The following is a 24830-nucleotide window of genomic DNA, read 5'->3' on the forward strand; positions in this document are numbered from 1 at the left end:
CTCAGTTAGCAGGAAGAAGTCAACTGAATAAAAGAGGTCAAACAAAAAGAAAATGGCCAAGACTAACCAAGGCCTTTATGAATTCTTCCTCCCCAACAGCACCAGAACCAGTTACAGAAAGTCTATGTGTGCTCCACAATGTCTCCAAAGCACTTCCATTAGTAGCTATCCCAGATCTCCTATAAGCATCTCTTCCACATTGGGAATGGCATTATTCGGTACATATGTCCCCATGACACTAAGACCATAGATGTAGAGCTAAAGGGGAAACTCCAAGTTATCTAGTCCCTCTCCCTATTTGATGATAGAGGAATTTGAGGCCCAGAGAATTAAGTAACTTGCCCAGTGGCCAGTGTGGAGTGAGAATGGAGGTTCAGTGTCAGGTCCTCTCCTGACAAATCCCATCTTTGCAATACACGTTGCTGTCAAGGCTCTGTGTCAGACCCTGGGAAGACAAAGATGAAAAAGCCCTCAAGCACTCCATAATCTAATATATAGATATGATAATCACATAAATGAGAGTGAGGTAAGTGCGTAGCATAAGTCAAAAACAGAAGCATGAGGGGTGAGGAACTTGTCTTTGACTATCCAACAATCTGTTCCTTGGTACTGCAACTGTTTAGAGTTGATTAGCAAACCAAGCAATACCCGAAGGCAGGAGAGTCACTCCCCGACTTTCAAAGAAAGGGAAAAAGTGAATTCTAGAAGCCATTGGACATTAAAGTCAAATGGTGGGGCCTGAGTCAGGAAGTCTTGAGCCTAAATCTGGCCTCAGATACTTACCAAGGAGATAACCCTGGGCAAATCACTTCCTCTCTTCCTGCCTTAGTTTCTTCAACTGTAAAATGGCGACAACAATAGCAACTACTTCCCAGGGATGTTGTGAGGATCAAATGAGATAAATACTTGTAAAAGCTCTTCGCGCAGTACCTGGCATCTGGTAGGTGCCACATAAATGCTTTTGTCCCTTCTGTCTTCCCTTCCTTGTTTCCCTAATTCAAGTCAAGTCAAATCAACTTCTCCGTTTCCTCCTTTTTGTCTAGGTGCTCTGAAGCATTTTCTAATTACTTCTGTTTCTCCCTCCATGGGTGGCCTCTGCCATGCTTCCCCTCTCTAGCTCCTGGATTTTTTTCACGTGACTCTGTGTACTTAATGTATAGTGCTGTCCCACCCCTTTTTATGTGTCCTTTTTCTTTTGAAAAAGAATATTCAGGATCATAGGTCAGTTTTGATAAGTCTTCAGGCATTCTTTGCGATGTCCTGAATTCATGCCCAGAACAACAGGTCTTTATGTTTTTATCACGGTGACATCTAGCTGTTTCATGAGCCCCTCTGGATAGAGAACCTCTAACCTGATAGTTTCTTCCTCAGAAAAAACATTCAGCTCTCTTCAAGAATACCCTGTTTTTAAACTCTAATTGTATTACTATCTTTTCCTTCCCTTTTCTTCTCTATGCAACATTTTTCTACTCTCCAATCTTCAAGCATGGACCAAATCTCCTCTCCATCTCATATACTTTGATTGTCTTCATGGAAGCTTCTCTTTTTCTTTTAGAATCCTTCATTATTCCTTACAATCTGGAGTGTGGGAGAGGCATTCTTCAAAACCTTACCTTCTTCTTTCAGGGGAGAGATCAGCTTACCTTTGGAACAACAGATAATAGTCACTCCACTGTGGCAGGAATATAAAAATCATACACTTGATGCAAGTCCCTGAATGATTTTCCTCACTGAGCACACAGTTTGAAATGTTCAGCTTTGTTTGTTTGTTTTTCTTTTTTCATACTTGGCGTTTATACCCTAAGCATCTGGTTAAAACCATATTCAAAACTATGCTCCCTTTCCTGCTAGCTCATCCAGGAACTTTGGGGCTTTTTCACTCTGAAACAGCCTGCTACCCCCTTATTCACTTTCTCTGGAATATCCTTCTAGAAGGACTGTTCCCCTTCTCCCATTAGTTGAGTTCCTCTGGGAGCTTTGGTTTTGTGGAGAGGCTGAGGCTGGCTTGCCTTCTTTTTCTTGGCCCTCTTCCTGAATTCCAAAACCATTCCCACATACTTTCATTTCCCCTCTCCCATCCCCCAACCCTTATCCACTCCCTTTTGTATGTGTCTTGCCCCTAAGCTACTTGAGGGTAGGGACTGTAGTGCTTAAAGGTGCCATGCACAAAGTAAGTACTTAATAAATATTTATTTCTTCCTTCCCTCCAGCCCTCCATCCTTTCTTCCTAATTTCCTTCCTGGCCTTAGGGATTGTTTCCTTTCAAATTTTCCTCAGCCTCTTGAAATCCAATCTCTAATTTATTTGACTATTCCAAACCCTGTCCAATCACCTACACAATTCCTTTCTCCTTATTGGCCTCAAGTCCTTCTTTCTTTTTCTATACACATTGGAATTAGAAATGAGGCAGATTTTGACTCCATGTAAAGAAGGACTTCCTGACAAGTATGATGGTCTGCAAAACTGAGTTTCCTACACTGAACTATTCAAGCAGAGACAATGACCATGTTAGGGGGCTGCCATTGAAGATTAAAAAAACAACAACATATAAGCAAGTAGTTCTTTAAAGAAAAATACAGATTATTAACCACCATATGAAGCATTGCTCAAAATTGCTAATAATACAAGGAATACTGATCAAAACAACTCTGAGGTTTCATACTCCCAAAATTGGCAGATATAGCAAAAGATGATAATAAGTGTTAGAAGGGCTGTGGGAAGACAGGCATACTAATATACTGTTGGATCTATGGAATTATTCAGAAAAAAAGTAATTAAAATGACCATACCCTTTGATCCAGAGGCCCTGCTGTTAGGTGTAGATATCAAGGAGGCCAAAGACTAAATGAAAGGCGTCATATTTGTTAATATTCATAGCAGAAATTCTCATAATAGCTAAGTACTAGAAATAAAATAGATGCCTATTCAATGAGGATTGGCTAGACACATTATAGTACATTAATGTAATTAAATAAATTATAAATATGAAGAATTAAAAGATAGGAAGATTTATATAAACTACTATAAAGTAAAGTAAGAAGAACCAGGCAAACAATATATTTATCTACCAAAACATTCTAAACAGAAAGAACAATAAAATTAAACTACAGAGATGACCACACTTGGCCCTAGAGAAGAAATGAGAAAACACATGTTCCTCCCTTCATTGATTTAGAACAGAGGTGTCAGACACGAAGCCTACAGTCCACATGCAGCATACAACATTCCTGAGTCTGATCTGAACCAGATTAAAATGTAATTGGGAAAAAATTTTAAAGTAAATAAAATCCAGTAAAACATAGGTAATATTAATATGTGATTTTATAAGTCAATATGCACCTGCAGTGATCTTTATGTAATGGGGGAAATGGGGTACAGGTTTGGGTAGGGGTTGGGGTTCTTGGGAATTCCTCTTTAAAGAATTACACCCTCTTACACACAAAAGTAGTTAGAATAAGGTGGTAGTTTATTTAGGAGCAAGGGAAGGGAAGGGTGGAGGGAGGGAAACCATGAAAGAAATCCTTGGACTTCTCATGGGGAGATAGGCATGAAGCACATGGCTCCGAGATACCAAATCTCCTGGAACAGGAGACTGGAAGGTACTTTTATAGAAGACTGATGGGGGGAGAGGTCACCATTTTACTGTGGAAAGTTCCTTTAGTAAGGGAGGACCATCCCCCACTGGTGGTAGCTGGGCGAATTGGGTAAGGAGTGGAGGACCATCCCCCACTGGTAGTGGCTAGAGGAATTGGGTGAGGGGTGGCTACAGACCTCTCTTCAGGACACAAAGGCCACAGCCATACCCAAATTTATCTCCCCAGGGTAAGGGAGACCAGAAAGAAGGGTAGGAATCTTAAGCTAGCTCAGTCTGATTTGGTTCAGCTTATCTCTCTAGGCGTTATCTGTCCTCTGGTTTAGTTTCTCAAGGAGAAGATTCCTTGATGTGCCCCAGAGAACTTCTGGGGTGCTCTGCACCCCATGACATTTATATATAGGTTAGAGATTCCCATTTCTATTGAAGTTCGACACCATTGATATAGAATATTGAATATAATGTCAGCTGCAGTAGGTGTGTTAGTTGGTTTTGCTGAACTTTTTTTTTTCCTTTTCCTTTTCATTGATTTCTTGGATAGGAGATACAGAGAGGGATATATTCATAAACAAATGTGATGAAAAAACAAAAGGCAAAAGTTTTGGCAATGAGTTTGTTCTAGAGCAGTGGGGCCAACCTCAGATAAGTGTGGGACCACTAATCCATATGTAGGCATTTCTGCCGACCACATATTGACTTAGTTTTTTTTTTTTTTTTTGGCGGGGCAATGGGGGTTAAGTGACTTGCCCAGGGTCACACAGCTAGTAAGTGTTAAGTGTCTGATGCTGGATTTGAACTCAGGTACTCCTGAATCCAGGGCCAGCGCTTTAACCACTGCGCCATCTAGCTGTCCCCCTTGACTTAGTTTTAAAATCATGTAATGTTTTCTATGTTTTTATGTTGCTATTTGATTTGTTAAATATTCCCAATTATAGTTTCCATCTGATTCAGGCTGCACTCAAGAATGTTTGTAGGCTACATGTTTGGCACTTCTGCTCTAGAAGACTTCCCACAAAATTCTATGATCCTTAATTCATAGAATCATAATGTATAGCTTTTTTATTTAAAAAAAAAACCACAGCCATACTGAACTCTGACCTAATGAGGATTGACAATTAAAGTATTATTTAATTTAAAATTATTATATTTGTATATATTCCCAGCATAGTTGATGGATGTAATAAACCAAAATGTAAGTCAGACAGTTGCTTTATATGATTGAGCAGTAACCAGTTTTCTGTATGAAATATTCAATCTTAGGAGCATGCAGGGGTATATAGTTTTTATGTGATTTTTTAATGTGTCTAAGAGAAGTATATCCATTTCATTTTTTAAAATTATTTATTTATTTTAATTTTTCTCAATTATATGTAAAGATATTTTTGAGTTCCAAATTTTTCTCCCACCTTCTGTTCCCTCCCCGCTCCCAAACCCAGTAAGCAATTTGATATAGGTTATACATTACAATCAAGTTAAACATATTTCCACATTAATCAGAACAAAAAGAAAGAAAAAATTAATAAGAACAAGAACAAAAAAGCAACAACATAAGTGAAAATAGTATGCTTCAATCTGCATTCAGACTTCATAGTTCTTTTTCTGAATGGGGAGAGCATTTTCCACCATAAGTCTTTTGGCATTGTCTTAGATCATTGCTAAGAAGAGCCAAATCCATCACAGTTGATCATCACAAAATATTGTTGATATTGTGTACAATGTCCTCCTGGTTCTGCTCATTTCACTCAGCATCAATCTATGTAAGTTTTTCCAGGTTTTTCTGAAATCCATCTGCTGATCATTTCTTATAGCACAATAGTATTCCATTACATTCATGTACCACAACTTGTTCAGCCATTCCCCAGTTGATGGGTATCCCCTCAATTTCCAATTCTTTGCTACCACAAAAAGAGAAGCTATAAATATTTTTGTACATGTGTGTCCTTTTCTCTTTTCCACGATCCATTTATCAGTTGTATTAAAAATAGGGTCTTCAGTTTCATTTCCTTCATACTTTTCTGTTAAATTTTGCTTGTTAAGAAAAATCACTTAACTCTTATCTATGTTATGTTTCTATTTGGTGGGCTCTTTTTTGCTTGTTTTACACTTTTAGGAAAAAGGCTCAGCTCAAGAAGAAGAGGGGTGTGCCTAAGATTAATGAACAAATGCTATTCCATGGCACCAGCAGTGAATTTGTGGAAGCAATCTGCATTCATAACTTTGATTGGCGGATAAATGGTATCCACGCTGCTGTTTTCGGGAAAGGTATTATCTAATTATCAAGATTCCAGTTACATTTTGAATCCTACAAGGGAAAGAATCTCTTTCTATTTTACATTGTAATCAAGTGTTTTGTTTTAAGATCAAGCAAAGCAAGGTATATAAGCACTTCACCTACTTTAAAATGCTATATAAATGTCAGCTCTTTCTATTTTTATTCAGGGTTTTGATTATCATTGAGCTCAAAGTAACTGCTTTGAGCTCCTGATTCTACCCAGAAGCCTGTGGTATATCCTTTGAAACATTACTGAGGTATACAGAAGTTACTTGCTCCATATATGAATTAGAAGTAAAACTTGTACTCCCTTACCTGATTCAGAAACTATTCTGATCTCAGTCATTTTGTTGAAAATAGTCACTAAAAAGGATTTATTGGTCAAGTACTACATGATCTCATATCATACCCAGCACAGTGCAAATAGACACAGTCCCTATCTGTTAGCTTCTATGCTAAAACAGACAACATTTTATATAAAGTATATAACAAAACTACACAATTGTACAAGGCAAACAAAGCATTTGTATTCCACATAAGCATAAATGTAAATGTAATAGGAAGAGAGCATGGAACAAAACAAATGATTTGCAGGGTGGTGAGGAACAAGGATAAATGTCAGAAAAGAATCATCCCTTCCCTTTCATTTGGTTCTGAAAGTCTGGCTTCTTCCAGGTATGCAAGTAAGTCAAAAAGAGATGAGAAAAAAGTAAGGACTTGACAACAACATTTCTGGTCTTTTATTTCTTAATTCTAACTATGTGATATATCTTTGTGTGTGTGTGAAAGATTGTGAGTTCTAGTGGTCTGCGTCCCCCAGACCCCCATGCTACTCTAGGGTACATTTAGAGAGTCATTCTGTTTAGAGCAAAGGAGGCTGTCTTCGACTGTCTTCTTCCTTGTGCAGACCACATTTGGAGTGTTGTTTTCAGTTCTGGGCATCACATTTTAAAAACAAGTCAATATGTTTCCAGAAGAGTGAAAAGAGGATCAGAGAGCTGATCGTGTGAGGCTTAGTTGAAAGATGTGAGAATATTTCCTTTGGATGAGATTTAGGGAGAATGGGAAGGAGAATGTTGCTGTCCTCAAGTATTTGAAGGGTTATCATGAAGAAGAGAGAGCAGAAAGGACAGAACCAGGAGCAGTAGATGAATGTGGAGGGAGGCATACTGACCATGTCCAGAATGCTTCCAGAACCAAATTTCATCACTTGTCTTTAAAGTCCTGCACAGTCAGGCTCCAGATGACTTTTTCAGGCTTATTTAAGACTCTTCTACTCCTGTGTTCTAGCCCAATTGGCCTACTTGCTATTTCTAAACTTGTATTCTACCCATTGCCTCCATGTTTTTACAAAGGTTAATCTCAATGACTGGACTTCACTCCTTCTTTCTCTTTGATTTTAAGAATCCTTAGCTTTCTTTATGGAGCAGGTAAGTGATATAGTGGATAGAGTGCTAGCTCTGGAGTCAAGAAGACTTGAGTTCAAATCTGGCTTTAGACACTTACTAGTCATGTGATCCTGGGCAAGTCGCTTAACATGATTTGCTTCAGTTTTCTCACCTGTCAAATGAGCTGGAGAAGGATATGGTAAACCACTCCAGAAAAATGCCAAGAAAATGCCAAATGGGGGCAGCTAGATGGTGCAGTGGGTAAAGCACCAGCCCTGAATTCAGGAGGGCCTGAGTTCAAATCTGGCCTCAGACATTTGACACCTACTAGCTGTGTGACCCTCAGCAAGTCACTTAACCCTCATTGCCTTGCAAAAAAAAAAAGCCAAATGGCACCCCAAAGAATTGGTCATGACTGAACAACAACATCAACAAGCTTTTATGAATCAGTTCAAGGGCTACCTCTTATGGGAAACTCTTTTTGATCCCCCTAGTTTGTAGTGCTTTCTCTCTTCTCAAAGTACCTTTTCCTTGTTTTTATGTGTTGCTCTAGTGGAATGTAAGATTCTTGGGGGCAAAGGACTTTTTGTTGTTTCTGGTTTTTTTATCCCCAGTGTCTAGGACTGTGCCTTGTACATGGTAGGCTTATTGAAAGACACTGATTTAAATTGAATATAAGGAGAAATATCCCTAATAATCCAGGATGTCCAGAAGCATAGTTGAGAAAGTGAATGCTTCCCCTTTAAACAGTAGATGGATAACCACTTGTCAGTGTAGCTGTAGAGGAGGGTTGCCTGCATGAACACGAGCGAACAAGTCTCTACAATAGCTCCTGCTACATAGCTAGTAGTGGCTTGGGAGTCCTCTGGCTCCAAACCCTTTATATTGGTCCACTCTGTGCATAGCCCAGCAGTGGAGTGCCTCGGGTTGAAGGATCCCCAGCAGTTGCTAAAAGGTATAGCCTGGGGAGAACAGGAGAAGTGAGAAACTTAGGGTCAGTAGAGACGCAGCTTTGGATTTTGATTCCAACACTTCACAGCATCATGACTCCAAGAGAATGATTCCACCCCCGGCCCCTCAAGCCATAGTTGCCTCATTTATGAAATGGTAATAATAACAATTGCACAAGCTCCCTAATGTGGCTGCTGTGGGGATCCATGAGCTAATGCTAGTGTAGAGCTTTGCAAACCTTAGAGTGCTTAGATAAATATGAGGTATTATTTTCATCTGTGGCACATGGCTACATGTCCTTTTCTGAAAGATCTGTAAATAATGAGATTCAACACCTAACCTCAGTCTGTTTCACTGTTCATTTTACTCCCTTGAAAATCAGAATGTTTTTCCCTTATGTTCAATCAGTCTCTGGAATAATGATGACTTTTTTGTCCTTTTCCCTCAAGGGACCTATTTTGCCAGAGATGCTGCATACTCCAGTCGCTTTTGCAAAGACGACATGAAGCACGGGTCTACTTTCCAGATCCATGGGGTCAACTTGCAGCAGCGACACTTATTCAGAACATACAAATCCATGTTTCTTGCGCGAGTGTTAATTGGAGATTACATAAATGGAGACTCCAAATACATGCGCCCTCCTTCCAAAGATGGGAGCTTTGTGAATTTATATGACAGCTGTGTAGATAATACCTGGAACCCAAAGATCTTTGTCGTTTTTGATGCCAATCAGATCTATCCTGAGTATTTAATAGAATTCCACTGATCTGTTGTCTGAGTGGTAATTATGGATGGTTTCTGCCTCTTTGTAAAAGGAATAGATATATCTGTTACAGTCCCTAAGTGTTTAGTATTCTGACCAACTTTTGAAACAGATGTGATGAGTGGCTTCTACCTTAAAAACGCACTGGGCCTTATGTATTTCTTTCAAAGGATTAGTTAGGAAATAAATGATACCATTGCCTTTTAAGAAATAAGGTAGCAAAGAAGCTTATTCAGAGCTGAAATAACAGCCTCACTTAATATAAGCATTCAAAAGTTTTGAAAGTTTACTTGTCTGTTAACAGAATGTGGTTTTTCCAATTTAAAGGCTAAAGAATTCCTACCTTAAGTCTTTGGGAGAAATACAGATCTTGGCATAAATGTACTGTGCTGTAATTTCCAAACTTTTGTAAGAATTTACCCTTTTTGATGTAACTCTCATGTTGTGCTGCTTTGTGTGCTTTCTGGAGAGTGAAATTTCAAACTCTTGTAGATTAAACGGATGAGAAATAGCTGCAGTGCTATCTCAAGAGGTGATAAGACAAAGCCCAGGTACAGTGCACTACTGTTTCAAATTTCCTTGGGAAAGCATGCTGCAAGGCCCAGACTTGCTTCCATCATTCAGTGTTCTCTTCTCCAGCTGAATTGACAAAGGCTGTAGGCCACTGAGCCTACAGTCCATTCACAGCTCCTCAGGGGCTGTCTGCACCAAATCCTGCTGCACAAGGTGTATATCCTGTTCTGAAAAGTGTGACTTTTTAATTTATTGCTCTGAACCCCCTTTTCCCTGTTTGTTTCTTGGAGTGTCTTCTGTGAACTTGAGATTTATATCTCTTTCCTACTATTCCCTTGTGATTTACGTAACTTAGTTACATTTCGATTCTGTGTGTCTCCATGTTGTATTAATACAAAGTTTGTAGCACTTTGGAAGGTTTGCTATGTACTTGTAAGTAGCAGTGGACAATCTTTTGAAAACTTAGGTACAATTCACAAATCCATTTTATGGAGGCCTTTTCTACATTCCATCTATTTTGATATTTTATTATAAGGAAGAGCTGGTGCCAAACTTTTCCTTGGAAACTTTTCTCAGCTTATATGTACACTTTGAGGGGTTGTTGTTTCTACATTAGCATCATTAGACATTTTCAGCCTGAGGTTAAAACTAACTTCCCAGCAAGATCTGGTCTAATATCCTATGGTCTCTCTCTATATCATAGTATAGGCTGGTAAAGTAGTTAGAAATGAAATGTGTGAAGAACAAGGTTATTCTTGTTGACTGATCTTCAGGAGTCATATTTTTCCTAAGTTTTTCTAATAACTGACTGCATGTGTAAGCACCCCTAAAAGAAATACTATGTATAGTACCTACTTTGAAATGCTTGCTCAGTGCAGCAAAGCCTTGCCTCAAACGTCTACACCAATCAGCCTGTATAGATGAAGTGAGCTAAGGTAATTAGTGAGTAAAGTTAATTGTGATAGGGGGAAACATTGAGGAAATGAACTACAAATGAATCCAGAGATCACTGGGCAGTCATTCTGAGGTGACAAGGTGATGGCTAGTTGAAGAAAGGGAGAAACAATATTACTGACATTAGGAATTCAGGGTAAGATTGTTTTGCGAAATGAGCAGTTATTTGTCCTTGAAAACTTTTCTCATTTTCCTCTCTCCAGCAAGATATGTCTTTCAACCTCAGGATGAATGTTTTTTCCATTGTTTCCATGACCATCATAATGGAATAAATAAGGTGGAAGGTTGAGGTCTCCTTTTCCAAAACTGTGTTCAAATCCAGGCTGTGAGCCCAAAGTGGGGTCCCAACAAAGCAGTGTATAGTAACTCTGAGCTTAACCAGTTGACTGACATACAGTAGCCTTTTCAAAAGAAGGTAAGAAAAGATATGCTGTATCTTGCCTAAATTTGCTGAGAATGCACTGCTATTAACTTTTTCATTGATACATTTTGTTTTGACATGATAAATATTTCCCAATAAATACTCAACCCTCACTACAAACAAACTACATTCCTCAAAGCATGCTATCCATAACAGGATAAGCTTAATAGCAAGATTATGTCATAGCACATGATAGTTTTCATGTTTGTAGTTGTGAACAGACCCAATTAAACCTGAGGACAGAATTAGAGGCTTTTACAAATGTTAGTTCTTGGTTTTATTCTTCAGAAAGTTGAATTGGGAATTATCATCCACATTTGATAAGTAATGTGATGCCTGGACTCATTCATTTACTGTCCTTTTAGTGAAGAAAAGATTGTCCTAAGTTAACAGAATATTTTAAATGTAATTAGTTGAATGGTGTGAATTCCTGTTTTTTGTAATTTTTCCTTCTTGGAATGTGATGAGATAGAAAGCAAAAGAGTGTGTAGGAAAACATCATTTGATGAAGCTTTCGGTAATGAAATGAGCAGATTTCAAAAAATGAGCACATTTCATGTTCAGAATGTAGATGTTGCTAGTAAGGAATTTGGAGACATTTTTGATAGACTAAATAAAGTGGTTTTACACGCATTTATTGAAGCATTCTTTAGTTGTTCTTGTTATGTGTGTGTCCTGAATTTGTGACTATGGATGTATTGTCCCTCTCTTCACCATGCAATATGTTGTCCATTTGGTTCATTTGGTTGAGCTAATCTCTAATAACTTATGCAGAAAACCTTTCTCTTTATTGAAAATCCCCAAGCGGATCCAGGCCGGTTAGTTCCAGCCACCATTGACTGTCTCAGGGGAGCTCTCAACCTACTATATATATCCTACTTCCTGCTTGAGGTTGTAACATAGGATCAGATGGTGGGAATATTCAGATAACCCTCTGTACATACCTACTATGTGTATAGCACTTATTTTTGAGATCTTTGCAGGACTGTTTCACATTTATCACCTCTATGCCATGATGAGGAATCAAAATTGGACTGCAGTGGGGGAATCCTTTTTTCATAGCTGAGAAAAATAAGACACAAAGAGATGTGGCATTTCCAGGAGTATGGGGCATTTTTTTCTTATTCATTGAAATAATGTCTAAGCCCCTTTTCCTGTTTAGCTAGCTGTTAAGGGATAATATGCTCCCTTGACTTTTACTAGATGTGGCATATTTTCAAATTTGTCTGATATTTGAACTAAGGGTGATTACCAAACAGTACTTAGCAGCAGATGGAAAGAAACCATTCAGGTATCATGGATTTACAGTCAGGATCACACAAGATTTAGCAGATTTTATATTTAAGTAGCAGAGAGCATGGAATGTAATGTTCTGGAAGGCAAAGGAACTAAGATTACAATGAAGAATAACCTACTTAGTAAAACTGATTATAATCCTTCAAGGAAAAAAATGGATATTTAATGAAATAGAGGACTTTTTTTTTTAGCATTCCTGATGAAGAGAACAGAGCAGAATAGAAAATTTGAATTTCAAATACAAGACTCAAGAGAAGTATAAAAAGGTAAACATGAAAGAGAAATCACAAGGGATTCAATAAGTTAGAAGGACTTGCCATAGACAGGGGGCATGGGAATGAGTTGATCATGTTGAGATGATTTTTTTAAATGGATGGGCAAGAAAGAAGGCTACCTTGGGTGAAGGGGGAATGGAGGAAGAAAGAAGAAAATTATTTCACATATAAGACGCACACAAGGAAGAGCTTTTATGGTAGAAGGGGAAATGGTTGGGAAGCAAGCAATGCTTGATCCTCACTTTCATCAGAATTGGTTCAAAGAGGGGAAAATGAATATACACACTCAGTTGACTATAGAAATATATCTTATCAAACAGAAGGAAAAGAGATAAGAGAAAGGGAATGGGGGCAAAAAAGGGGAGGCTGGATAAAGGAAGGCAATGGTCAGAAACAAAACAGATTTTAGAGGGACAAGATAAAAAGTGAGAGGGAATGATAGGATAGAATGGAGGGAAATGCACAGTTAATAATCATAATTATGAATGTGAATGGGATATACTCACCCCTAACATGGAATCAGATAGCAGAATATATTAGAAACAAGAATCTAACTATATGTTATTCATAAGAAACACATTGGAAACAGAAGGATACACAGATAATTAAAATAAGAGGTGGAGCAGAATCAATTTGCTTCAACTGAAGTAAAAAAGGCAGGGGTAGCAATCATGATCTCAGACAAAGCAAAAGCAAAAATAGATCTAATTATAAGAGATAAACAGGGAAACTACATCTGTGGATTCAAAAATTGTCCAATCTGCTGAAAAATATCACTGAGGCAGAATTCCAAGCTAATAGGGCTTTATTAAATGGTTCGTATCTCCCTCTAATGAAGTAGACTCAGATCTTCCTCATGATCTGAGATGCCTCTAGTTCCCAGGATTTTGTTTTTATAGGGTTCAATACCAGGACAATCAAAAGGAGTAAAGCAAAATACAAAACGCCATTGGTTGATAGTCTTTGTTTTAAGGACTGAAACTAATTTATCAGCCAAAAAATGGTGATCAAGGGTCAGGAAGAACATGGGATATCTCTGCTGACTAAATGATTATAAGATGGGTAGGTTCCTCATGTTAGGCAAAAGGAGATGGTATAGGTAGTACAGAAATAGCAAAAACAAACTAGGGGACTTTACATACCATGCTATCCACTCTAGGCTTGGACATGAAATCTGAGCAAAATAGGGTGGAGTGGTTGCACAAATGGGCTTTATAACTGGTAACAAAGTGGTAAGCATTGGATTAAAGTTTGAGGTCTACCATGAGATTCTCTTATGACAACCAATCTTATCTAATTATCACTATGTGATTTATGTAAAATATAAAACTGATTAATACTAATTGGAATAGAGTAGGGGTCCAAATAAATCATTTCTCATATATCTTGTTAAAGGGCACCATGAACAATAAAGTAAAATCAGTACTAAACATTTATTCACCAAAGGCACAGCATCCAAATTCTTAAAGGAAAAGTTAGCTGAATTATAGGAAGAAATACATAGTAAAACTACACTAGTGGGCAACCTCAAATTTACTCTCTCAGAACTACCTAAATCTTCCCCAAAAATAAAAAAGTTAAGGGGATGAATAAAATTTTAGAAATGTTAGATATAATAGACCTCTGGAGGAAGATACTTTCACAAAAAGTGGCCATGTATTATGCCACAAAAACCTTACAACAAAATGCAGAAAAGCAGAGATATTAAATACTCCCTTTTCAGATCACAATGCAATAAAAATTATATTCAGTAAAGGGCCATGGAAGCATAGGATAAAAATTAATGGTAAAACAAATGTAATCTAAAGAATGAGTGGGTCAAAGAACAAATCATGGAAATAACTAATTAAAAAGAATGACAACAATGAAAGAACATTCCAAAATTTGGGGGATATAGCCAAAGCACTACTTAGGGGAAATTTTATATTTCTAAACATGTACATCAATAAAAGAGAGAAAGAACAGATTAATGAATTGAGCATGCAACTTAAAAAAAAACACTAAAAAAGAACAAATTAAAAATCCCAAATTAAACACCAAGATAAAAATCCTGAAAATCTAAGGGGAGATTAATAGAATTGAAACTAAAAACAAAACAAAACTCTAACTAAGCTGGTTTTACTAAAAAAAAATAATAAATAAACCATTGATTAATTTGATTTAAAAGAAAGAAACCAACTTACCAGTATAAAAAGGGTTAATGTACAAACCATGAAGATGAAATTATTTAGGAGTTATTTTGCCCAATTATATGCCAGTACAACTGATAATGAAATGGATAAATATTTTAAAAATATAAGCTGCTCAGATCAACAGAAGAAAAAATAGAATACTTAAATAATCCAATCTTAGATAAAGAAATTGAACAAGCAAAAAATGAGTTCCCTAAGAAAAAGTCTTGAGGACTAGATAGATTTATAAGTGAATTCTATCAGATATTTAAGGAACAGTTAATCCCAATACTATAAAAGCTATTTGGGAAAAAAATAGGTAAAGAATGAATCCTACCAAATTCTTTTTGATCACAAACATATGTCGTTGATGCCTAAATGAGGAGGAGCAAAAAGAGAGAAAGAAAGCTAATTTCCTTAATGAATACAGATGCAAAAATACTAGCAAGGAGATAATAGCAATATATCACAGAAATCATACAGTATGATCAGGTGGGATTTTTACCAGGAATGCAAGGCAGGTTCAATATTAGGAAAACTATGAGCATAACTAACCATATCAATAACAAAAACAACAAAAATCATATGATTATACCAATAGATGAAGAAAAAGCTTTTCACAAAATACAACATATGGAATGATAGAAATCATAGGAATCAATGGACCTTTCTTAAAATAAGGAGTATCTATCTAAGACCAAGAACATTATTTGTAATAGGGTTAAACTTGAAGCCTTCATAGTAAGATCAGGGTTGAAGCAAGGATGTTCATTATCACCACTACTATCAATATTTTATTAGAAATGCTAGCTATAGCAATAAGATAAGAAAAAGAAGTTGGAAGCATGAAAATAGGCAATAGGGAAACAAAGCTATCACTCTTCATAAATGATATGATGGTATACTTGAAGAACCTGAGAGAATCAACTGAAAAATTAGGTGAAACAATCAACTTTAGCAAAGTTGCAGGATATAAAATAAATCCCCATAAATCATCAGCATTTCAATATACTACCAACAAAATTCAGATGAAGGGATAGAAAAAAATTCCATTTAAAATAACTGTAGATGGGGGCAGCTAGGTGGCACAGTAGATAAAGCACCAGCCCTGGATTCAGGAGGACCTGAGTTCAAATCTGGCCTCAGACACTTGACACTTACTAGCTGTGTGACCCTGGGAAAGTCACTTAACCCTCACTGCCCTCCAAAAATAGATGATAGATAGATGAATAAATAAAATAAAATAAAATAACTATAGACAATATAAAATGCTTAAGAATTTATCTGCCAAGACAAACCCAGGAACTATGTATACACAATTACAAAACATTTTTCACACAAATAAGGACAGATTTAAACAATTGAAGAAATATTAATTGCTCATGGGTTAGATGAACCAATAAAATAAAAATGGCAATTCTACTTAAGTTAATTTACTTATTCAGTGCCATATCAATCAAACTACCAGAGAATTTAGAACTAAAAAAAAATAACAAAATTCATCTGGAAGAACAAATGGTCTAGAATATCCAGGGAATCAATAAAAAATATGTGAAGGAAGTCTAGCAGTATCAGATTTCAAACTATATTACAGTTAATTATCATAAAAACAGTCTGGTAGTGGCTAAGAAATAGAGTTTTGGGTCAGTGGAATAGATTAAGTATACAATATACATTAGTAAATGATAATAGTAATGTAGTACTTGACAAACTCAAAGATCCAAGTTTTGGAGTAACAATTCACCATTTGACAAAAAATTCTGGGAAAACGAGAAATAAATTTGGAAGAAACTAGTCATAAAACAGCAAAGTAGCTCAGTGGATAGAGTGCCAGTGCTAGAGTCAGGAAGACTGATCTTCCTGAGTTCAAATCTGGCCTCATACATTTCCTAGCTGTGTGATCCTGGGCAAGTCACTTAACCCTGTTTGCTCAATTTCCAGTGACCTGGAAAAGGAAATGAAAAATCAATCCAGTATGTTTGCCAAGATAGCCCCAAATGGGTTCACAAAGAGTGACTTAAAACTTCACTCAACAACAACAGGTATAGACTAACTTTTCACACTATATACAAAGATAAGGTCAAAATGGATAAATGATTTAGACAAAATGTTTATATAAGTAAATTAGAGGAGTCTCTAAATTCTCTAAAATCAAAACATCTAAAATTCTCTAAATCACTATTGATTAGAGAAATACAAATTTTAAAACTCTGACATATCACCTCATATCCATCAGATTGGCTAACATGACAGAAAAGGAAAATGATTAATGATAAATGATGGAGGGGATGTGGAAAAATAGGGACACTACTGCATTGTTGCTAAAGTTGTTATCTGGTGTAACCATTCTAGAGAACAATTTGGAACTATGCCCAAAGGGCTATAAAACTGTGTATACTCTTTGACCCACCAATACCACTACTGGGTCTATATCCCAAAGACATAAAAGAAATGGGAAAAAGATATATTTTTTTTTTGGTGGGGCAATGAGGGTTAAGTGACTTGCCCAGGGTCACACATGTCAAGTGTCTGAGGCTGGATTTGAACTCAGGTCCTCCTGAATCCAGGGCTGGTGCTTTATCTACTGCACCACCTAGCTGCCCCCGAAAGACCTATTTGTACAAAAATATTTACAACAGCTCTTTTTGTTGTAGCAAAGAATTGGAAATCAAGGGGATACCCATCAACTGGGGAACAAGCTGAACAAATTGTGGCATATAATTATGATGTAAATAACACAAGGGTGGCTTCAGAGATCCCTGGGAAGTCTCATATGAACTGATACAAGGTAAAGTAAGTAGAAGCAGGAGAACATTGTACGTAGTAACAGTAATATTGTAAAGATGATAAGCTCTGAAAGACTTAGCAACTCTGATCAAGACAAGGATCCAAGACATTTCCAAAGAACCCATGATGAAAAATGCTAGCCACCTCCAAGGAGAACTGATGAACTCTGAGTGCAGATTGAGGCATACTTTTAAAACTTTCTTTGTTTTTCTTAAGTTTTTTTTTGTGTGTATGTGTTTTCTTTTGCAACACAGTTAATATTGATATGTCTTACATGAGTACACATGTATAATTGATATAATTATTTCTTGCCTTTCTTTATCCTGAGTTCAGGTGTGCCCCTTTACCACTTATATCTATTGCCCTCCATGGCTGGGGGTAAAGGGGTGTTGGTACAAACAGAACAAGTTTCAACCCTCTTCCATGTCATAATCTTTCAAATACTTGAAGGTTGTTGTCATGTAAGTCTTCTCTTTTCAAACTGAACATCTCTAATTCATTCAACTAATTTTCATATTAAATGCTTTGGTTCCCTCAGTATAGGATTATTCTCTTCTGGGCACTCTGACTTGAACATAGAACTCCAGATTACCTATTTTACTCTGTATATTATCTGTCTGTTACTGCAATTTAGATCATATTGATTTACAATGCTGCTATGTCATGTTGTTGAAACATATTGTTACACTACTGAAAGCCCCAGATATTTTTCATGAGTTTTAGTCTAGTTCCCCATCCTTTTCTTATCCTATGCTTTTTAGTTGATTAAAAACCCCTCACATATAGGATTTTACATATTTCCCTTTTAACGTTTATTTTATCCAATTCATCTCAGTTTTCTAATCTGTCCCACTTCTATCATCCAACATGTTAGCTGTCCCTCCCAGCTTTTTGTCATTCCACAAATCTGATTTTTTTAAAAAAGTCAGCTTGTGTCATCCATGTCATTGCTAAAAACAGTGAACAGAACAGAGACATGACTTGGAATTGGTATCCAAATGTTCGTTTAACAGACTGAAGTGCCTTCCCCCACCTTAGTACCCAAGCACCTGACCCTTCTCTCCTCTATTCCCATTAAGTTTTGTTGCTTCAGGCTTTCAAGAAGTGAAAGAAAGTAAAGTTGTCCCTCTGCTACTTCTGCCTACTCCAAGAAAATGATAGTTCTTCCTCATCATTCCCTACTGTAAGGGGGTAAAATTCCAGCTAATCTGTCTAAAATATCTAATGAGTGGTCGCCAATAAATTATAAGCTTTACCAAGAGTTAGACTTTTAAGCACTTATTAAGGAGAATAAGAATTTGGTGAAGAGAGAGAGAAAGAGGCCTAGATTCATCTATCTATCAAAGGGAGAGCACATTTTAGCTCCACTCTCCTTAAGAGTCCTTACAAAAGAGCATGAGCCACACCTCCTTCATCTCACAAGCCTCCTGTGAAACTGGCAACATCCCATCTATATGCACACACTTTTCCAAGTTAATTGGCTGGTAGCCTTGATTGACAGTACCCATGAGCAAATGTTACTTCCTAATGCCAAGGAAAGCCACATGGCTTGCCCTCAGACTCCTTCTTCTCAGGGCAGAACTTTCCTACAGAGGCTCTCCAGCAGGTGGTGTCATTCCAGCCGTTACACTACACATTCCAGTGCCACAACTAAAGTGTCCTTTGACCATTGAATAACCTTATTCAATAGTGGGGATCAGGTGCTATTAATCAAGTGCTTATCCCTACATTTCTATGCATACCACCCAAAATTAGAGGGTATTCTGTGGTTATCTCCTGACTCTTTGAGAGCCAGCTGTCTCTCTCAGTGCTTCAATTTTGTTGGAAGCATGTTGGTATACTCAATGTAATGTTTATTTATGTGTGTATTTTATATTTATTTATGTGTACTCAGTGGAATTGTATGATTTGTATGATTCCATGTCTCCATTCTACCAAGAATGTTCCCCTTCATCTTATTTACCACTGTTCCAAATTACTTAGCTTCTTTGCATATTTAGAATAAATGTTTAACTAAAGTAATAAAAAGAAACACATTTTGGTGATGGTTGTACACCTGTTGACCACCACAAATTTTAATATCCAAACCCCAAGCAACTTCAACTCCTCCCCTCAACTCCACAAGAATGGGCATAACTGTTGATCACACACACACACACATACACACACACACACACACACACACACACACACACACACACACAGATTTTTCGAGACCTACTTGCCTCCACACCCTACAATACAAAGCATCTGGTCTGTCATCACATTAGCTTCTTAGAGAAATTCAGCTCAAAGCAGCCTCTGATCCTAATCTCTCTGGTCTCTGTATGTAGAGCTCCTTCCCTCTTTCTTGGTTCTACTGCATTCACCTCTTGCATTGGATCTGGCTGATGTTCATCATTAAAATCTTGGTAAAAGATCTATAGTCTGCTGGTTTCATTCCAGATGACTCTTTTTGTCTCTCTCTTCCTCTCTATTTACCTTCACATGTCCCTATACTTTTCCACTTCCATGTCACAAGCCTTTCCTTTTTTATTTCTTAAAGCAGAATGCATCTCAGAATGCACAGCAGCAGACAAAGCTATCTCATTATTTCAGAATCCTGGTAAGTTCCTGTTGCATTATCTAGCTCATTCTTGCCTTTTCTGATTTCCCCTCCCTCTCTCTGTTCTTCACCCTAGGTCATATAGATCTAAGACTGGAAGAGACCACAGAGGTTCCTTGCATGTGTCAAGTCCTGAAATAAATCAAAGCCATGAGTTGAGGAATAAAGCATCTTTAATTGAGATAACAGGGTAGCCAACCTGCCACCCTGGGGGATGTCCAGTGGATTTCCCAAACTAGAGGTGATTTTTATACCCTTACGAGGGTAGGAGGAGGAGCTAGCATATGAGGTAGCAAAGCCTGGTCATGAGAACCCAGCCTCTGGTGTGTGAGTTTTCAGAGAAGCTTCTAATGGCTTCTTTGGTTCAGTTCATCTGGAGATATTCCTTTTTTTCTATTAAAATTTCTTACAGAATAGACCTTAATACAATTCAAGTTTACTTTGTTAATATCCAAGTCAGGTAGGTAGTGAGGACTCAAACCTAATAGCAACATCAGATTAAAAACCACTAGACCAGAGAATTTACATTTTTCATACTCTTTGCCATTCGTATTCTTATCTAGCCAGGTATTTGGACACTGCCAACAACAGGCAGAAAGGAGAATCTAAAAAGAATTTATGGGGATCTGATTTGTAGAATGCATTTCTTAGTTATGTATTATGTTATTATTATTATTGTTATTATATTTACCTATATAGTTATGTAGGCTAAGTCTAAAAGGTGCCCTTTAAATTGGCACAGACTCTCCATCATTTAACTTCTGGTGTTCATCTATTTCATTCTTCAACTTTGATTCAAATTCCAGAAAAGGAAGAAACTTCAGTTTATCACCTATATTTGCCTTATGATGTGGGTTAGCAAATTGTCATGTTGATATATTTGGGAAATTCAAATATAAACTGAAACATAAGAAAATTCTGAACTCAATCCTTATATTTGACATCATATAATTATCTGATCTTGTTATTATTAAGTTTTCACCAAAAACAAAATCTAGTTATTTATTTACTCCCCTCTCAGGAAGATAGGATTCTCCTAAAGAACTAACAACAGAACATTTTTAAAATAAGAAGATGATCTCTAAAGTAAAAATGAATGCATTTAAAAGTTGCCAGATTAACTTCAATTTTGAGGGGGGGGGTGTTTTGCGGGGCAATTGGGGTTAAGTGACTGGCCCACGGTCACACAGCTAGTAAGTGTTAAGTGTCTGAGATCAGATTTGAACTCAGGTCCTCCTGAATCCAGGGCTGGTGCTCTATCCACTGCACCACCTAGCTGCCCCTAACTTCAATTTTAACAAAAGTTTCTGGGATGGGATGGATAAATGCATTGAATAATCTATTTCAAAATAATGTATCTTTAGTAAGCTGTTTAGAATAAAATGTCCTTGTACGTCCAGACATACTCAATATCCAGGCGATAATTACAAATTAGATAGTAAACCCAAATAAAATTGACTTTTCCCGTTTAGGTAACACAAAACATTCCATAAATTACTCTCCTTTAAGAAAATTGATTGCACCAAAATCCTTTCCTTCAAATAAAACTGAAGATGTTTTTGAACTAGTCTTAAAAATTAGTAGAATATAGCTTGGGTCCATAAATTGGTGCATCAATACCCAATCATTTTTATATATTTTGAAACATTTAAGGACCTTATACAGAAATATGTAATTAGTAACAGATAAATGACAAGGCTAAACACTTACCTAATTAGTTGATTAGAATATAGAAAGGACTAAAATTCTAGTCTAAATAGCTCAACTCTTATACCTGCATCTTATTATAGTAGCTCAAATATGTTGAGTATTAGCCTATAAGATTAAGAGCTGATATTGTATTCATACTGATTATCTGATGATTACAGAAATTTACCATAAAAGAAGAATATGGACATAGCTGTATAGTAAAGGGAAAATCTTCCTTTATCTTGATGTCAGTTCCATGCTTGAGTCATATAGATAGCCAATTATATTGAGGCAGGTTTAAATGGTGGGATATCTTCATACTGGGGAAATTGAGTCCAGAAAAATCCAACCTCAGCCCATGCCAAGATGCATTCTTCCAGTCTTTCCCATGAGAACTCTACCTGCAGTTCATGGATGTCAACCCCACCTGGAAGCAGACTCAAAACATCAGTTACAGGCCCATAAGGTCTTAAATAGCAAAGTCCAGTAATCATAGCTTTGGGTGATTTAGTTTTCAAGGGTCACATATCCATGATAACAAGCATTGACTATAAGTTCCCATTTATAATAGTGTCATAGAAGAAATCACAACCTATCTTGTCTTATTTAGAGAAATTTGCTGTGATAGGAAGAAGCAGGGACATGAATTTAATACGTGAATACTGTTCCTGAAGGTCTATGCCCAAGGCATAGAGTGACTATAAGCAGCCAAGTGGGCAGATGTCTTGTATGAGAAAATTAAGAGAGTCCAACCTTAGTCTTCTTAAAGTCATTCTCCTAACTATTCCCAGGGACAGAGAGCTATCGAATGGCCTTGGATCTCAGATGTCAGTCCCACTGAGATGCTGGCATATTTCTTGAAGTCTCATTTAAGGTTGGCCCAAGGACAAAACAAACCTAAGAATGAAACTCAAAAAGAAGATTCAGGGTCCCAAAAAGGTTTCACCTCAAACAGCAAAGTCTCACTAAGCATAGTAGGGCTGGCTATCAGGCCTATTTCTCTTTCTCAAAAACAGCTTAAATTTTATCCTGATGTAAAAAGGGCAGTTATTAGACTTTCATGAAACCTTTAAACTGCTAGATTTCTATCTCTTATTCAACCTTTAGTAAGACTAGGGTAGGTGTAAAATGTAGTATAGACTGTTCCTGATATAACTTCATAATTCACAACAGTCTTAGACTATAAATTCCAAATTACCATAAATAAATTCCCAATTACCATCCCATTCTCATCAAGAAATGTTTGCAATGGAAAAGATTTGGTTTTCTAAGTGAAGCAATGTCAAAAATATACCCAATTAGATTAGCTTTATCATAACACCTAATAACTAATAATTTTCCATGGATATGATAGGAAAATAATTTTATTTTTATTTATTTTTTACCTTTTTAAAAATAATAAACATTTTTATTTGTAGATTTGAGTTCCAAATTTTATCCCTCCTTCCCTCCCTCCCCTCACCCCTTCCTGAGGTGGTAAACAATCAGATATGAGTTATACATGTGCAATTATGTAAAACACTACCATATTAGTCAGTTTGTATAAGAAAACTTGAATAAAAGAAAAAATGAAAGAGTCAAAAATAACATGCTTCAGTCTGTGTTCAATCAATATTAGTTCTTTCTTTGGAGATAGATAGTATGTTTCATCATTAGTCCTTTGGGATTATCTTGGATCATTGTATTGCTGAGAATAGTGACGTCACTCACAATTCTTCATCAAACAATGTTGCTGTCCTTGTGCACAATGTTCTCTTGGAGAGGGGATAGGTGGTACAGTGGATAAAACACTGGCCCTGCATTCAGGAAGACCTGAGTTCAAATTCGACCTCAAATACTTGACACTTATTAGCTATGTGACCATGGATAAGTCACTGAACTCTCATTGCCCAGCAAAAACAAACAGTGTTCTCTTGGTTCTGCTCACTTCACTATATATCAGTTCACACAAGTCTTTCCAGTTCCTGTTTTTCATTTCTTATAGCATAATAATATTCCATCATAATATACCACAGCTTGTTTAGCCATTCCCCAATTGATGGGTATTCCTTTGATTAGGAAAATAATTTTAGATAAAACTTCTTCCTTACTATAGGCAAGTACTTCAGAATATTAATAATTTGCAAACCTTTTCTTTTTCTTTTCTTTTTTTTAACAGTTAAGCTCATAATGTAGCAACATCTAGGTTAGAAAGAAGTTGTGATTCTAAGAATATATCTACACAATATCATATAAAACATGGATTTGAAACATAAAATCCATTCTAGGCAAGGTTTCTCAATAAACCTCTAAATTACTTTACACAGAAAGTCATTCTGAACAAATTTAAGTGGAACTTACCTAAAACTGATCTATAGATTTCCTCATTCTAATTAAATGTAGTAGATATTTTCACTTCTGTAGCTCATAGTTTTAATCATTATAGAATTCATAACATATCACCAGAAGAAGAGTTGAAACAAACATAACCATATCAAACATTTCATCAGATAAAAAGAAAAATATTTTTCATTATTATAATCCAAATAAAATGAAATACTCTTTACACTAATAGTATAGCAACAATATCCAAATTAAAAGAGAATCTATTTTTCTAACTATGTTGATGGTACTAAGTTTCACAATATAGACACGTAATTAATTTAACATTAGCAATACTAAGAAATACACATAAAGCTTTATCAGTTTGAATTCACAGCTGGATCTATTTTCCAAATAGTATTTTGTGGAACCTCAATTGATAACTTAAATTATTTAGTATTTTATTTGCACAAGGGCTATTTATTCCAAGCATTTCATATTATCGGATTTACTATTTCCAGCTAAACCACTGCCAAAGATTTGTAAAGTGACAGTATATAAGATTTTAATGATCACACTTGGGAATATCTTGCTTAATCAAATTTCTCCTAACCCTCCTAACAGTCTGTATTGGCTTCCAAATCAAGCTATACCATTTTCATCCTCACAGAAGTCAAACTTGTCCACACCTTCTCAATGTGCTTAGACCATCTAAAACGGACATGGACCATCCAGAGTAACTGTCCAGGGACAAGAGGGAGCTTGGCCCCCATTTGTCCCCTAATGAGCACAATTGATTGAAAACTGACTGACTTTATCTAATTTCATTCCCAGACCAATGAATTGCTTGGG

The 24830-nt window shown here is 36.6% G+C and overlaps 1 protein-coding gene across 3 annotated transcripts in view; it reads left to right on the top strand.

Moving 5' to 3' along the window:
- Nucleotides 1-11487, top strand: part of PARP11 (poly(ADP-ribose) polymerase family member 11) — a 36771-nt gene extending 25284 nt beyond the window's left edge. For all 3 annotated transcript variants that reach the window (XM_043968586.1, XM_043968588.1, XM_043968587.1), the window contains 2 exons: nucleotides 5703-5854; nucleotides 8653-11487. In XM_043968586.1, coding sequence (XP_043824521.1) covers nucleotides 5703-5854; nucleotides 8653-8969 — 469 coding nt within the window. In that variant the 3' untranslated portion in view covers nucleotides 8970-11487. The remainder of the gene's footprint in view (nucleotides 1-5702; nucleotides 5855-8652) is intronic.
- Nucleotides 11488-24830: the final 13343 nt, after the last annotated feature.

Source organism: Dromiciops gliroides, chromosome 5, assembly GCF_019393635.1.
Source record: "Dromiciops gliroides isolate mDroGli1 chromosome 5, mDroGli1.pri, whole genome shotgun sequence".
In the NCBI taxonomy this organism is placed as follows: domain Eukaryota; kingdom Metazoa; phylum Chordata; class Mammalia; order Microbiotheria; family Microbiotheriidae; genus Dromiciops; species Dromiciops gliroides.